The 15,118-nt window shown below is 35.5% G+C and overlaps 2 protein-coding genes across 3 annotated transcripts in view; one reads left to right on the forward strand and one right to left on the reverse strand.

Annotated features, from left to right (window-relative positions):
• Positions 1–3,564: 3,564 nt before the first annotated feature.
• The window catches only part of LOC136809903 (exportin-5-like), a 30,844-nt gene continuing 19,290 nt past the window's right edge, over positions 3,565–15,118 (reverse strand). The window contains exons 28-36 of one of the 2 annotated variants that reach the window (XM_067066467.1): positions 11,030–11,124; positions 10,406–10,465; positions 9,759–9,802; positions 9,056–9,160; positions 8,419–8,484; positions 7,634–7,711; positions 7,228–7,296; positions 6,813–6,920; positions 3,565–3,970 (exon numbers count right to left, since the gene is read on the reverse strand). In XM_067066467.1, the coding sequence (XP_066922568.1) occupies positions 3,830–3,970; positions 6,813–6,920; positions 7,228–7,296; positions 7,634–7,711; positions 8,419–8,484; positions 9,056–9,160; positions 9,759–9,802; positions 10,406–10,465; positions 11,030–11,124 (766 nt within the window). In that variant the 3' untranslated portion in view covers positions 3,565–3,829. The remainder of the gene's footprint in view (positions 3,971–6,812; positions 6,921–7,227; positions 7,297–7,633; positions 7,712–8,418; positions 8,485–9,055; positions 9,161–9,758; positions 9,803–10,405; positions 10,466–11,029; positions 11,125–15,118) is intronic. The other variant, XR_010847030.1, reaches the window with a different exon arrangement.
• On the forward strand, positions 11,761–15,016 carry LOC136809904 (transcription intermediary factor 1-alpha-like). The gene is made up of 6 exons (XM_067066468.1): positions 11,761–11,931; positions 12,103–12,517; positions 12,714–12,965; positions 13,220–13,459; positions 13,858–14,097; positions 14,527–15,016. Exons 2-6 carry the CDS (start codon positions 12,146–12,148, stop codon positions 14,797–14,799), a joined length of 1,377 nt encoding a protein of 458 aa, XP_066922569.1. The 5' UTR covers positions 11,761–11,931; positions 12,103–12,145; the 3' UTR covers positions 14,800–15,016.

The raw sequence follows: 15,118 nt of genomic DNA on the forward strand, positions 1-15,118 counted from the left end.
TCGAATAGAGGATTTTTCATATGCGAGTTACGAGTTACAAGTTACGAGTTATGAGTTGCATTTAGAACCACGAGTTGCGAGTTACTTTTTACGAGTTACGAGTTACGAGTTGCCTTTTAACAAAATAAAATCGCGAGTTGCGAGTTACGAGTTGCATCTTAACACAAAAAATTCGCGAGTTGCAAATTAAAAGTGCGAGTTGCAAATTGAAGGTGTGAGTTGCATATTAAAAGTGCGAGCTGCAAATTAAAAGTTCGAGTTGCAAATTAAAATCAAGTCTGAGATTGTTATCTTAAATAATAACAGCACAAAAAAAGCTAAACCCAAAGCAAAGCATGGAAAATTCAGCCAAACTGTTTACTTTTTGTGACTAAAGTTGTGAAACCACTCAAATCACACATTTTTTCGCTCATTTTTGTATAAAAACAAGAGCATTACATAACTTTAAGTTTTGAAAGGAAATACGCGTGTTTCTTCCTATCGAGAAACATCTTTAATGTTGCTTTTAATAACGTGGACGTTACCTGTCATTTTCAAGACAAAGTGACACTTTTTGACAAAATTATTGACAGGCTACTTAAGTGTGATACCTGCAAGCTTTATTACACCAAATATTTTAATTGTACAGAATGAGATGCCTTTGATATAAATAGATAAATATTGTCAAGAGACAAACTTTGGGAAGGGCAGTTTTAGAGATACAGTTCTAATCAATTATTCTTTTGTCCTTATGTTGATAAAATCACTTATTTTTATGAAATAATGATCTGATGGTCAAATATAAAGCTTCTTTAAGCAATCCCAGCAAAGGTTTTGTCCCCGGGGGTGGGGGGTACCACACTTGCCGACCGACGGGGATGCTCCGCTGAGGTTCCAAAATATGACTCTACATGGGACTCGTTTTTCAAAAATTCTACCGAAATTTGTGAAAAGAGTGACCCTGATTGGAACTGAAAATCCAAAATTTTCTAAAATTTTCTACTTTTACCCCAAATTTTTCGAAAAAGGCACTCTACGAAGGACTGATTTGGGGTTTTGTCACCTATAAACTTGATGCTGATAACACAAAAGAAAAGGATAGAAATCGATAACCTATTCAAGCTTCAATAGCTTTCAAATGGCTGTTCTACAATCATGTTAAAAATCTATTGAGAATTTAGCTTATTTCCTTGTTTTTCAAAATTTGGAGTTCGGGCGAGATTTTGGGCCATCTCTTAAATATAATCGGATATTTCAATTTGGCTCGGGTTTATAGATTTCCAGGCTATATTCTGAGCCGTATTGGACCATTTTTGAACTTTTGGATCCTCAGATCCTAAAGTCTTAAATCTAGCGTTAAAAACTCAACTTAGAGCACTTTCAAATCGTTTTTAGCTTTGAAAATTCGTGGGAATTTCCCTTTTTTCTAAAATATTACGACCATGATTGTACACGTTTTGCATGTGATCTTATAATTACTGTAGGTGAAGCAACCCCTTAGAACCATCATTCTCAGCCTGTTACCTTGCTACCCCCTATTACCCCGTGTTACCCCATGTTACCCTTTTTAGTAACAACGCATCCAAACCTATTACCCCCGCCCGGGAGCACTTTTCTCTACAGTTCTTTACACTCATGTAATACTTTTTGTACATTATTTTTCTTTCTCCACCAAATATTTGCTCTTCTTATGTATAATAGTGAGCAGCAATAATCATTTAATCATTTAAAAAATATCTTTCCTTTTATCAATAGAAATCTTCACTCTTACTAAATTTTCGATTTGTAACACGCACTTTTAATTTACAACTCGCACTTTTAATATGCAACTCGCACTTTTAATTTGCAACTCGCACTTTTAATTTGCAACTCGCACTTTCAATTTGCAACTCGCGAATTTTGTGAGTTAAAATGCAACTCGTAACTCGTAACTCGCGATTTTATTTTGTTAAAATGCAACTCGTAACTCGTAACTCGTAAAAAGTAACTCGCAACTCGTGGTTCTAAATGCAACTCGTAACTCGTAACTCGTAACTCGCAACTCGTATATTATCATATCACATCGAATACACGTTTTTGTTATTAGAACATCCAAAATTTTCGAAGCCTTCGCAGATTTTAACTTTTAACGGTTCTTAACTTTTTAAGTTTTCAGCCTTATAACGTTCTTAACATGTTCCTTTCTTCATCATTTTTTAATCATTTCTATCCATTTTCCTAAGAAAAAAGGTTTTAAGGTTTTAATAGCCTTAAAATGTTCTTAACTTGTTCTTCACATTTTGGCCATCGAAGCCATATGTTCTTATATAGTTTGTTCTTATAAAAAATACGTGTAGTAGAGCGTCGCTTATGAGCGTTTCTCGGTAACATTGACTTACAATATTATCGAATAGTAGAACGTCGAATTAGAGAACGTCGACTGTACAGAGTTTGTGGAGGGCTTCCTAGTTAATCGACAAAGCAGTCCCAATATGTAAACTATCCCAGAATCATATCTCTATAATCTAAAATCTAAACCCTAATGCGAGAATATTATCAATACTAGCATAGCGCAAAAAGGCCTTACGTGAAACCACAATTTAATCGAAATATTTGATTTGAAGACTTACATGATTCAGGTAACCCGGGCTCAAGATATCATATTTCTTTGATGATCAGGGGTTTGGGGTTTTGAATTGACTTTAGTTTGGATTGATACTGTGAGAGCAGCATACCTAACATGTGAGTTAGGTAATCGTATGGTTTGGAGTGTTAGTTGCACGAGGAGGAGGATAAGAAACATGACATAAACCTTTCGAGATTATGTAACTTTTTCATAAGTCGAGACTCATCAAATAACACCCAAATTAAAACGTCGATGAATTTAGCCTTGGGATCAACAGTGAGTTATGAGTAATTTGTCTTACCTGCATTCAGGATCCTGGATGAAGTCTATCGTCTCGCGCTTGAATAGAAACGTGATTTGTCATGTAAACACAGTTATGCTCAAAATTACAAACAAGTGCTTTGATTTGAAGCAGGGGTTTGGGGTTTTGGATTGACTTTAGTTTGGATTGATACTGTGAGAGCAGCATACCTAACATGTGAGAAACAGGGACGAGTTAATAAAGTGGTTAGTAAATGGTTTGTAAAAACTGGGTTAGTTTCCAGACTTTACCAATACAAATTTTCTGAATAGATTGCAGGAACAAGGAACTGTGAGATTATTTTAAAATGTCGAAGAACATTGTTACCTTGTTAATTAGGTTTGTTTTGGGTCAAATTTCTATTGGACTGAAAAATAGAAGGGTTTGATATTGAAAAAATAATCAGAAACACCTTGGAAACACTCAAAGAGGTTTTTACGATATCGTATAATGACACTCACACTACATTTCAACACACAGTTTTACTTTTCCAATAAAGGTAATCAAATCATTTGTCAAAATAGAAAGCCCTCCTGTGAGTTAGTAAATTATGAGAGTCTAATTTTACGATTCAGACTGTTAAGCGACACCCAGTGAGACAACTCTTGGGATGAATATAAAGAATGAAATAGAATTCCAGTATCTAAGCCAATGAAAAATGTTAGAAAGCTATTTGCGATTTCATCCACCAAAATTATAATTTCTTTTTTGAACTACAAAATAAAATACAACTTTCATATTGACTGTTAAATCTCTTTCGATTTGGTCCCCAGTACTGATTTGGTCCGCAATACTAGAATATCCAACGTAAAAAGTTTTCATCAATACAGGAATTCCTTTATAGTTTAGAAACATCTGAAAGTTTGAATCTCTTAAAACGTGAAAACGCGATAGAACAACGTTCAAATAACGACATCATCACGACATCAAACAATAGAAAACCATTAGGTGCCAAACAGTTGCGTCAATCCAACAATATCCTCATTCTTAGAGTTCAATAGAGAGCGACTCTCTTTTTCTCGTTTCGGCAGCCTCGGCAGGTCTTTGATTACGATATTCTCGCGGTATAACATGCTCAGATCCTCCTGAAAAAATAAAAAGAATCGTTTTCCAGTTTCTTTTTCTCATTAAATTACTGAAAGTAAAATCGAGTCTTCTGCTATAGGCTCAATCGATCCGATTTGGTCAAAGCAGACATTAGTAGTCAAAAAATACCAAAAGTACAAAATATTTGAAAAAAGTTGAATTGAATTTTACTATTACTAGAAACAAACGTTACACCTACTCGAATGATAATTATTTCCCACTATGCTTCAAAGCTTTTCAAATTGATCCCAACCACTGACCTTTATAAATACCTAAGTATAAAAAATACTTAAGTATTATATAAATAAATACTTAAGTATACGAAAGAATTCTAATGCTTCAAATGGTCGATCACATCGAATCCCGTAAACTTCTATCCAACCACCAATCTGGATTTCGAAAAGGACACTGTACGATCACAACATGTATGAAAATCAAGAGTGATATCATCAAGGCGATGGATAGTGGTGAAGTCACTCTTTCTGTGATGGCCGATTTCTCGAAAGCATTTGACACAGTCGATTTCGAAATAATGATTGAAAAACTTCGTAAGCTTAACTTTTCAAAGTCTGCATTGCTACTAATGGCAAGTTACCTATCAAACCGTCTACAATTCGTACAGATCAATGACAAGGAATCGAACAGACTTACCGTACTAAATGGTGTTCCCCAAGGAAGTATCCTCGGCCCTGTTCTATTTAATATCTACGTTCATGACATGTCAATAAATACTGATGCGGAGTGTATGCAATATGCAGACGACACCAGCCTGTATCGTCATACAAGACCCCAACACCTCGTAGAGTGCACTGAAAAAATCGACAACGACATCAAAGATCTCCAGAGATGGTCGAAAACCCAGAATCTTCTATTCAATTCGAAAAAGACGAAAACCGTGCTATTCTCGACACAACAAATGGCCAGACGACACCAGTTTGAATACGAGATAAAATCGCTTGACGAAAAAACCATCGAACGTGTCAAAACATTCAAACTCCTCGGTATAACGTTTAGTGAGGATATGAAAGTGAACGCTCATATAAAAAAAGCCACGTCTAAAGCATATGGTACACTCAAGTCACTTTGTCGTATCAAGCGCTACCTACCTTACCATCTACGGAAGCAGCTTGCAGAATCGCTTGTATTGAGCCAGCTCGACTACGGCAATGCTCTTTTCATCAACGCACCATCCTACCTCATCCAGCAGATGCAGCGGATACAAAACGCAACCGCCAGTTTCGTGAGAGGCCGCTACTCAAACGTATCAGACGTGATCTCGCTGAAATGGCTACCAATACGCGAGAGAGCAGAATTTAGCATGGCTAAACTTGCATGGAAATCCATTAACTCTAATAACTGGCCAACTTTCCTTCCGACGGAAAAAATGACACCTCGAGAAGGTTTGAGAAACCCTGTTCACGGCGGCACAATGTTGGCTTGTCCGAATATTATTATGGGTAGTTTTGAATACGACTCTTCGCGTATATTCAATGGACTTCCCCAAAAATGTCGGGATGAATTAGATTATAACATATTTTGTAGTGAAACTAAAAGGCATTTTTTGGATCAAGGTCTCGCTAGGAGCCTTGTATGAATTTAAAGTATTTTCATGTCTTGAATCTCAAAGTCCAGCTATTTCCTTGGGATTTTACTCTGCTCATGACTTGATTCCAATTTAACAATAACTATCCTTTTGATAACTTAATAATAGAGAGAGAGTTTTAACCTTGTGATAACCAACTCTGCTATTCTTTACGATCGTCAACTATATAACAATATACTTTCTCACTTTTAATAAATATTTCATTATTTAGTATTTTTTTTTATATTGCTTATCGTTTTTAGCTGGGACGTTGCCACATCTAACTCCAAATCCTTTAACGCCTTGTATCTCTTAGTCATTTTCCATCGTATTGATTAACTTATCCCTATTCCGTAGCCAGTAGTAGTACACTCCGGTCATTATTCTTTAGAGCAACTATCCCCTATTTGTTTAATTATTTGATTTTAATTAGTTTTGAGTTATTCTAATGATATTTTATATATTTACTACTCCTGGACATTCTGCAATTCCAAGTCATACTCTTGTGTCACTCTTACATCGTCAATCGTATTTACTCTACTAATTTCCTAGATCTAACAGCCTACCTAGCGTCCTGGTCTGGTCGTACTTTATTTTACTGTCCATGGAGGAATTAGTTCTATTAGTTGTTATCAATAGTTGTATCAATTTTGTAGTATTTTATAGCTTAATCTAAATTCAAACTTTGGTTTTACACCGGTCTTGCACAAGCCACTAGCACTACGTTCACTCAGTCTACTTTTGCCAAGCTCATATTACTCTACAACGGTATTTGATCGAACGTACTTGGCTTTACCAACTTTTAGCCTTCTAGTCTCTAGTTACAACCGGTCTCAGTATTTTTAATGAACATCATATTTTTTATACGCTACATATATATTTATCATACTCAATTTCCAGGTGAAGAGCCAATTGTAAAACTTTGGAGATACTGTGAAATATATCGTTATTATTATTATTATTATTATTAATACCTGGACCAAGCTATACCCGCTATCTTTGATTGGAGTTTTTTGGAATTGGTAGCCAAGAAGAAGCCATTGCAATGTTAAAAATTAACGTCTAACGAGGCTACATCATACAAGAATTTGAGGAAAAGACCTAGACCTAGCGCTCTCGATGCATTTACACCGCTATCGAGTAGTGCCGCCATTACGGCACCACTTTTTAAAAAGCTCCGATCAAAGATTTTGCCTTGCCAGGATTGGGAAAACTTGGTCTAAGGTATATAAGGTCAGTGATCCCAACGGAGTACTTACACCACGTGCGCCTTCGATCAAATTTTTAAACTGTGCTTTCACTTTTTTTCTCCTCTTCTCAGTGACATTTTCTACTTGGTCACATCCAAAGTAATTCAAGTCAAACTCCTATAAGTAAAAGAGGTTGGGATGCATATAAATAAGCCCCTGTCTTACAGTCACGGTTGAAATTTTTCCCATAGTAGAAATTAAGATTTCTATCGAAATCCCACTGGGGATAAAAATTCTGTTGTTACCAGCGAGGATAGTAATAAAATTAAATTAAAATGGAATGTATAAATGAAATCTAAATATCAGCATAAGATAAACTATTATCATTTCAAAACTATCACCGGATCGAGAAGAGGTTTGCTGATTTTGAATATTCGAATCTATAGAAATTATACATTATAAAAGAGAACAGAATTTAAAGAACCTTCAATTTGTCATCGGCGCATCCAGGTATCATTATCATAATTCGAACCAGACTTGGAAATTGAAGTCTCTAAAAAGACAGGATAGGAATTTTATGTACAAGAAGAAGTGCGTAAATCAAAATTTCTAAATTTCGAAAGGCTTCTGTACCTTTGGGTGGATCACTTCATCTAAGGTGGGTTCAAAGTTTATGACGAAGAGTGTTTCTTTGAACCCCCTCAGATCCTCCAATCCCCTATTTGTAAACATGCTACTGTTTTAGAAATCCAGAGAGATCTTATTTTTATGCTAGAATTAAACAGCATTTACTGCTTTGAAAAAATAATCCTATCAAAGCCAAACCAAGGTCAGAAATTTATGAAACAGTTTCCCTCGATTTTTAAGATTAGGCTTTTACGAGCGCTTACAGCTTTAACGTAGAAATGAAAAGCGATGGTGGTTAAACTTGTGAAAACATGTTGATCACGTCCGTGTATTTCGATAGCCTGAAGAAAATAGAAGATAAATGCAATTGACTTGCAATATCGAAGCATGGAGATACCAAGGTACAGAGTGATATAAGTAGAATTTTGAAAAATAAATTTAGTGAGGAATTGAGATGTGAAAACGCATTTGAAATAAGCGGGGTTCAAAGTTTTAGAAAGTTTTCAGTCGAGTAAAATTTCGTTGTTTTTTCTTCATTTTCAAATTCTTTGTAAATTCTATAAAGTTTACATCATGCCGCTCAAAACTATCTTTCCAACGAGGAATTACTTTTAGCTTTATTTTTCTCCTGGAGAGCAACGTTTCCTAATTTTTTTGGAATAGACTTTAGTTCTCGCTAAAAAAATTTAAAAACACCCCTTTCTCGACGTAGATAATTTTTTCCATAATTTTCCGAAATTAACTCAAATTATTACCTCAAGGACTGGGAAAGAACGAACGGATTTACTTTACAGTGAGCCACAGTTCCATTAAAGAAGTTCGAGACTGGTTTTACGAAATTTCCTCTTAATATAATAGCGAAAGAATCATAGACGCAGCACTTTCTTGAACACATTTAATTCCATCACTCTGTAACTTTTCTGTAAATTTCCATTCGGGTAGGTTAAAAAACAGGGCGGCATTGGTCGCAGTAATCATAGAAAACAATCGACCGATCTCATATGACACTTAAAGGGTTAAATGATAACCATGGAAAATATCAGCAGACCTGTATGATAAGGATGAAAAGTTGGTCCACTATGTTGGAAGCAAGCCTGCTATTTCCGTTGAATTCCTAAACAAAAGAAAACGCTTATAGATTAGTCCGGGTAGTATGGGCAAGTTGTTGGTGAAAAAGGTTTGAGACTTTTTATGTTTACAAAATACCTATATTTTGAGAATCATGATGCTTTACAGGCTAGCTGGGGGCAGAATGCTACCAGGAGGGCCTTTCTTTGTGGTGGGTGGAAGAACCTCGTGAACTCTGGGAAGAATTCTTTAAGAATTCAGATTGAACATTTAAAAAAATGAACTCAACAAAAATTATTTGATAATAAAACATAAAAAAAACTAATTGATTCGGACATCGAACGAATCACCGAGAATGGTTTTTGGAAGAACAATGGGTGTCTATGTCAACATTTTCTACCATAATAAAAAACAATTTAAAAACAATGGTATTGCTTATCATCAAGGGTCGGGTGGTTCAAAGACGAAACGTTCTAAGTAAACGTTAAATGAATGAATGAATGAAAGAATGAATGAATGAATGAATGAATGAATGAATGAATGAATGAATGAATGAATGAATGAATGAGTGAGTGAGTGAGTGGGTGAATGATAATATGTAACTCAGACCAACTTACCGTATTAATGATAGGCAGTATGTAGTTAGAGATTCGACTGACGATACCAGATGAGTTCCACGTCAAAGCTGTGAACATTACTTGCATCATCATTGTGCTCAGTCCCTAAAACGTTTAGAGGGAGTCAAATTAATAAATATCAAAATACTGAATTTATAAGAGTTTTTTCATGCTTGGTTTAGTTACGCAATTTCACCATCATGGAAGCAAACATTCGAATCTGTAGAGACAGTCACTCACAGAAATCGAATGTTTGATTCCAATATGGCGGAAGTTACGGGGAAGTTACGCGGAACTTAGCGGAACATGAAAAACCTCTATCCCAGGAAAATTTTCTCCCTTAGTTGATTATCAAAGAAATTGCGTATATAATGGATAAATCTAAATCTTGTCAATCACAAGTTCCATTGAAAGTTTTCGAAAACAAAGATAGATGGTTGAACGTTTATCTGGTACGAAAGCGGGGTCCGAAATATGTAGTGAAATGTGAACGAGTGTGAACGAGTGAAAAAAAATAGATCCTTAAATATTGTTAATTTCAAAACAAAATTTTCTATTTATCAAGAACTGTGAAAGAATGGAATTTCAGCACGCCTCAAACATTGAGAGGTATGAAAGAAATATATACCAGACTTTTTTTGGTTCGAAAAACAAGACTCCCTTGCATCAAGGGTGAATTGAATTTCTCTTTTTCAACACTTACTTCCTGGGTTATAATATACTTTCCCAAATTTCCGAACTCGATACCTAAAGAATGATAGGGAAACTCTATCTAAGCAAAATACGGTTACTTCTTAAGGCCGCTACCCACTCAGCATTTTATGGTCGTCGAACAAGGCGCGCGGCTTAATTATTGCATAAATTACATAAATCAAGCCTTCAAAGGCTGTCGCCTTGAGCGCAACAAGAGTTGAAACTTTTCAACTTTTTTCGCTAGGCTGTGCGGCTTCCCTATTGTTCTTTTTTAAATAGCCAATCAGAAGAGAAATTTAACTCTTTTGTACCGTGTGCAAAAAGATATCAACAATAGAAAAAAGAAAAAATGTGCAGCATATCTCCCCTTTATTTTGGATCAGTGGAATGGGAAAAGCGTTCTGCGACCAAAGCGCTCGAGCTGTGCGCCTTGTTCGCCGACCATAAAATGCTGAGTGGGTAGCGGCCTTTAAGCTTTTATTGAGAGATATTTGGAGACAATTTTCAATTTTGATAACATGCAAGATGATAGTAAAAATATTGAATCGATTTAAATTTAGAAATAATCGCACCCGAAACAATTCGATATACATTTGAAAATTAACTTAGTTATACCAACCTTTCCTGCAAATCAAAAAATTCGAACAATGTTCTAACCTTCACTGGTTATTTGGGAAGATCCTGCTTCATAGCTTCTACGATACAACAACATTGAACCTATTAGAAATAAATTATCGTCAACATTATGAAGTCCGGCTCAGAGACACGTTTGTAAGACCAATAGGTAGCAGATTCGAGTTCAGCAGGGACCAATTCAATTTCAGTGCATCAACGACATCATTAGATTCTGGTGATCTCCAAAATTCATTTGAAGTAATCTCTAGTGCAAGGCGTATACCGTATAACTTTAAATAAATGTCCCCTTCTTTTTTACACCCACTTCGAACAAACAGGGAGAAGAAGCGTTCATTTGAAACAAGTAGCTGTATGGAGGTATCATATCAAACTATGCTTATAATTGTAAAACATATTTGTACTCAAAAATAACAAAAAGGCAAAACAAGGCTCATAAAGGTCGAATAGATCTGCGAAATATATTACTATAAAATGAGGCTCCCACTCAATTTACTAAATTGACCTAGATCATAAATCTCCCGAACAGATATCTCTCCTAAAGACGAAAAAAGTTAGAATAAATGACCTAAAAATTTAAATAGCAATGGACACAGATGGACAATAAGAGGCATTCAACAAGACATCATAACATTATAATTTTCTTACAAACTGCTGAGATGAAATGTTCGGTGAATCGATCCAGCAGATTGATTTTCTTGATTTCTTCTGTCTCCGTTTCCTGTTTCTCACTCTTCACCAACCTGGAAATTCAAATCGTTAAAATATTTCAAAAAGGAGCCTCGTTTCACCCAACCATCTTTTACTACTTCATCTGTATAAGCTGAATTTTTTTGTGAAAGAAAGTTTCAAACAAAGAGCAGTGCCGCCACGTACCACACACAAATTTATTTAAAGAAAATGACTTTAATTCTCTATTAGAAAACATTTCGATATCGGTAAGTATTGCACTTCCATGGATTTATCACTGTAGCTCATAGCAGACATTATTTTTGTGTTCCTAGAATTATTGAAACATAGAATTGCTGAAAGTCTCGCTTAATCGCTTGATATATATCTTCTCTCAACTATCAATCATGAATAATTTCTAAGAAACTCATCCAAATTATTTACGTGTAGAAAGGGTTTTATTGACAATGTCATGTGTAAATATAACCTTAACTAACAATTTACAAAGGTATAATCAAGTAATGACTACTGTTGTTAAGCGTTGAATTCCCGGAGAAAAATTCGGTGAAAACCCTTTTAACAGACGACTAAACATACTCGTTTTACCAAATGAATTCGAAAGTACTATTTAAGTAATTGTGGGGAATAAGCGAGACAACTATGAACATAATTTTCACATGGCTAAGCAAAAACAAAAGGATAGGTACACTACTTTCATTTTTAAGGATAGGGACGAGTGCAAAAGAAAACATCATCTTGTGTGAGAAGTTTCGTTATTGGTAGCAGAAGAGTGCTTTAAAGAAAATTTACTGTTTGCAGCGTCAAGGATCTTTTTAAATTACTCTGGTTTATGTAAATTTGAATTTGTTTTGAAGATCAAGGTAAGAATTTCACTTTTAAAGATGAACATTGTTTATATTAGTATTAGGAACCTTGTAAGGATTTAATTTTCTCCTGACTATTCTGACATATTTTATAAAAATCGACAAGGGCCTTTGGAATATTAAATAGTGAAAAATACAGCAATTTTCTCTTTAATATTAACGTTTTAGAGTGATTGACTAATGATGTCAGGGAGATTATGGATTGGAAGATATGTTCACTGAAGTGAAAGGCAAGAAAAACCGCAAGAAGAAAAACCTTCCAAAAGAGTTTGAACCTGGAGAAAAAAAAGAGGAGATCCCAAACCATTTGCTTTGTCCCCAATGCAAGGAAATGTTCGTTATTCCCACTTTACTACCATGTATGGACACTTTCTGTCATGAATGCCTCCTTAAATTAATTCCTGAGCCAGAACCACAAGCAAACAACCAGGCAGCACCACCTGAGGGTAATAACCAAGCTGTACCACAAGATGGCGCTGCACCGCCAGTCGCTGAGGTTGCGCCGCCGCCAGTAGAGCCAGTTGTGGAACAGAAGCCACCAGATGTGATGGTAGCGTGTCCAACTTGTCAGAAGGAAGTCAAGGTATTTAATGAAGTTATAATTACTTTCTCTTTTAGAAATAATGGGAATCTTGAGAAATCAATAGAGAGCTCGTTTTAAACGAGGGCAGACAGTGTTTGAAAGTCTTGTTGGATTTCTATAGCTTTAGATTTTTGTTAAAAAGCTTGAGTAACGATTGCGAGTTTGAAATTTCTTTTCTCCCTATTTTCATGATTAGGCAGATACGATTAAAAACGAAGAGCTTCCTATCCAATATCTCTTCCAAAATGAGATCGAGGCTTACAAATCAAGGGAAGCAGGTGGGCCTCGTTGTGGAGAATGCATTGAGCAGAACGAGGTTGTTGGATATTGTATCACGTGCTCATTATCTATGTGTCAAGAATGCCAAAGAAGCCATCAAAGGTTGACAAAGTTTGTTAATCATAAGATCAAAAATGCCGACCAGGTCTCAGAGGACCAACTTCTGAAGGTAATATCAAGGTGTTTTTTAGTAACTGCAAAATCGAGGAGGGAACTTAGATACTTTAAAGCTCAAGGTGATTATTTAAGAAAAACTTTTTGGAAAACGTTCAAATTGAAGTTAAAAAATATTAGTGTTAGCAAAGGGAAAAACCAATCCTATAGTTTACTTTTTGCGTGTGTTTATAATTAAATTGGAGAATGGGAGCTGTTGATCATGAACAAAATAGTATGGACCAATCACCTCATATCTTTTTCTTTAAGGGATGCAAAAAATACTGTGACGCACATAACAACGAATTTGAGTTGAGATATTTCTGTACTAATACAGAATGTAAGAAACTCATCTGTTCTGAGTGCAAAGACAGCAAGAAACACAGAACCCATGAAGTGTTCTTAGCATCTGATGTTCTGGACGATACCAAAGTTTTGGTGGATGGCAAAATCAACATTGGTAACAATGCTTCAAAAAACCTCCACGAATTTTTGAAAGTCAGCGAAAAGGTAAGTGTTTTTATTCAAATTAAACACAAGGCTTTTTAAACTCTGTAAGTCATACCAAAACTTTGAATTTGTAAACATTCTGAGTAGAGTTACAGGGACGGGACCATAAGAGTCTCATGATACCATAATGGATGCCAATTGGTTGATACAGTTGACGCTCTCTAATTTGACATTCTACTATTCGATGTGCTCCATTATTCGATAACATTAAAAGTCATCGTCAACAAGAAACTCTCCCTAATCGATACACTCCCTTATTCGACAAAAATTAAATCTAATTTCCTTTAACAATCGAATCAAGGAGGGTCAACTGTATTAAAAGGTTTGAAAGTGGTTTTAGGGTTAACGTTTCATATGAGACATATTTCATTACTATCAATTTTATTTTGTATTAATAGGTGGTTCAACAAAGTGAAGTTGACAAGAACAAGTCCATCTGTGCTATCGAGCAATCCTTCACTAGCCTGGAGAACATGTTGAAAGAGCAAAAGAAGAAATTAATCGAACAAATCACACAAAATCATGAAGCTGGTAAGAAGTCACTGGAGAAAGGGAAGATTGATGCCAGCACTTTGAGGAAATTGTTGGATTATGCAGCAATGGCGCTTGATGCAGCTGGGCTGTTTGGTAACATTGAGGTGAGGGTGTATTAGATTTATTTACGATCCGATCAGTCCCCCTCATGAATAGTTAGAATTTTACATTTATTAAAAGCTTGGATTCTTAGCCCTTGCTGAGGCAAGACATCATTCGTTATCTAGTGTTTTACTATTAGTAAGCACTGCTCTATAAGATTGAGAAACTAAAGAAATTCATAGAACGATGTCCAAGTATTTTCTATCAGGAGATAGGGTGACAGAGCAGGTGTAATCATTTTGTCTTTACTGAGGCTTCTCAGCACTGCGTACTGCACCCTGGATGAGTAGATCGAATTGCAGAGCATCTCAGCGCCATAAAACTAGTTGTGGCGCAGACTGAAAAAAGAAGTGGACATAAGGGAAATTCCATGGGGAATTCTGTGAATGACTCCTAATAATATAACATAAATTCTTCGCATTATTTTAAAGGTGATAACAGAACTTGGTAAACAAATCGAGCAAATGTATGAACACTTAGCAGTCGATCAGATCAATGAGACAGCTATCACAATCCCTGCTGATGGTGTTGCAGCTAACGAACCAACAGTTGAAGTGTTTGGTGTTCTAAACACCATCTTCAATCAAAACAAGGGGAATGTTAGTGTCCAGGTCACCAAAAAGACGGTCACCGCCAAAACTGACGCGCTGACCACCATTACCAATACCTGTAAACAAGCTATGGAACTTTTCAATCAAAATTGAAAATAAAACTGCACAGAATTGTGAGTGTTGAGATAAACACTATAAATATGTCATCAAATTGCTACAACGAATTTTTCAGCCTGGATTTTTTACGATAGCATTTGCAAACTAGTTTGATTACTTTTAAAATGTTTAGGAGTTATTTGAAGCACATTGTTAATTTTTTTTATTTTTTGTAATTTTCTAAGAAAGATAACTTTCAATTCTTTATAAGTAACTCACAAGAGATTCATACAATTCGCTCCTTTACAACCCCTTGAATTAGCAATCATATATTATCCTCTGAAATTTCCTGTGAACATCATGGGAGTATATTACT

Source organism: Clytia hemisphaerica, unplaced genomic scaffold (assembly GCF_902728285.1).
Source record: "Clytia hemisphaerica strain Z4C2 unplaced genomic scaffold, Clytia hemisphaerica genome assembly, whole genome shotgun sequence".
Taxonomy (NCBI): Eukaryota; Metazoa; Cnidaria; class Hydrozoa; order Leptothecata; family Clytiidae; genus Clytia; species Clytia hemisphaerica.

Excerpts from the sequence above, each read along its gene's own strand:
- LOC136809904 (XM_067066468.1), top strand. The coding sequence starts at position 12,146 with ATGTTCACTGAAGTGAAAGGCAAGAAAAACCGCAAGAAGAAAAACCTT. Across the intron at positions 12,518-12,713 it reads CTTGTCAGAAGGAAGTCAAG|GCAGATACGATTAAAAACGA; the intron begins GTATTTAATGAA and ends TTTCATGATTAG. Across the intron at positions 13,460-13,857 it reads TTTTGAAAGTCAGCGAAAAG|GTGGTTCAACAAAGTGAAGT; the intron begins GTAAGTGTTTTT and ends TTGTATTAATAG.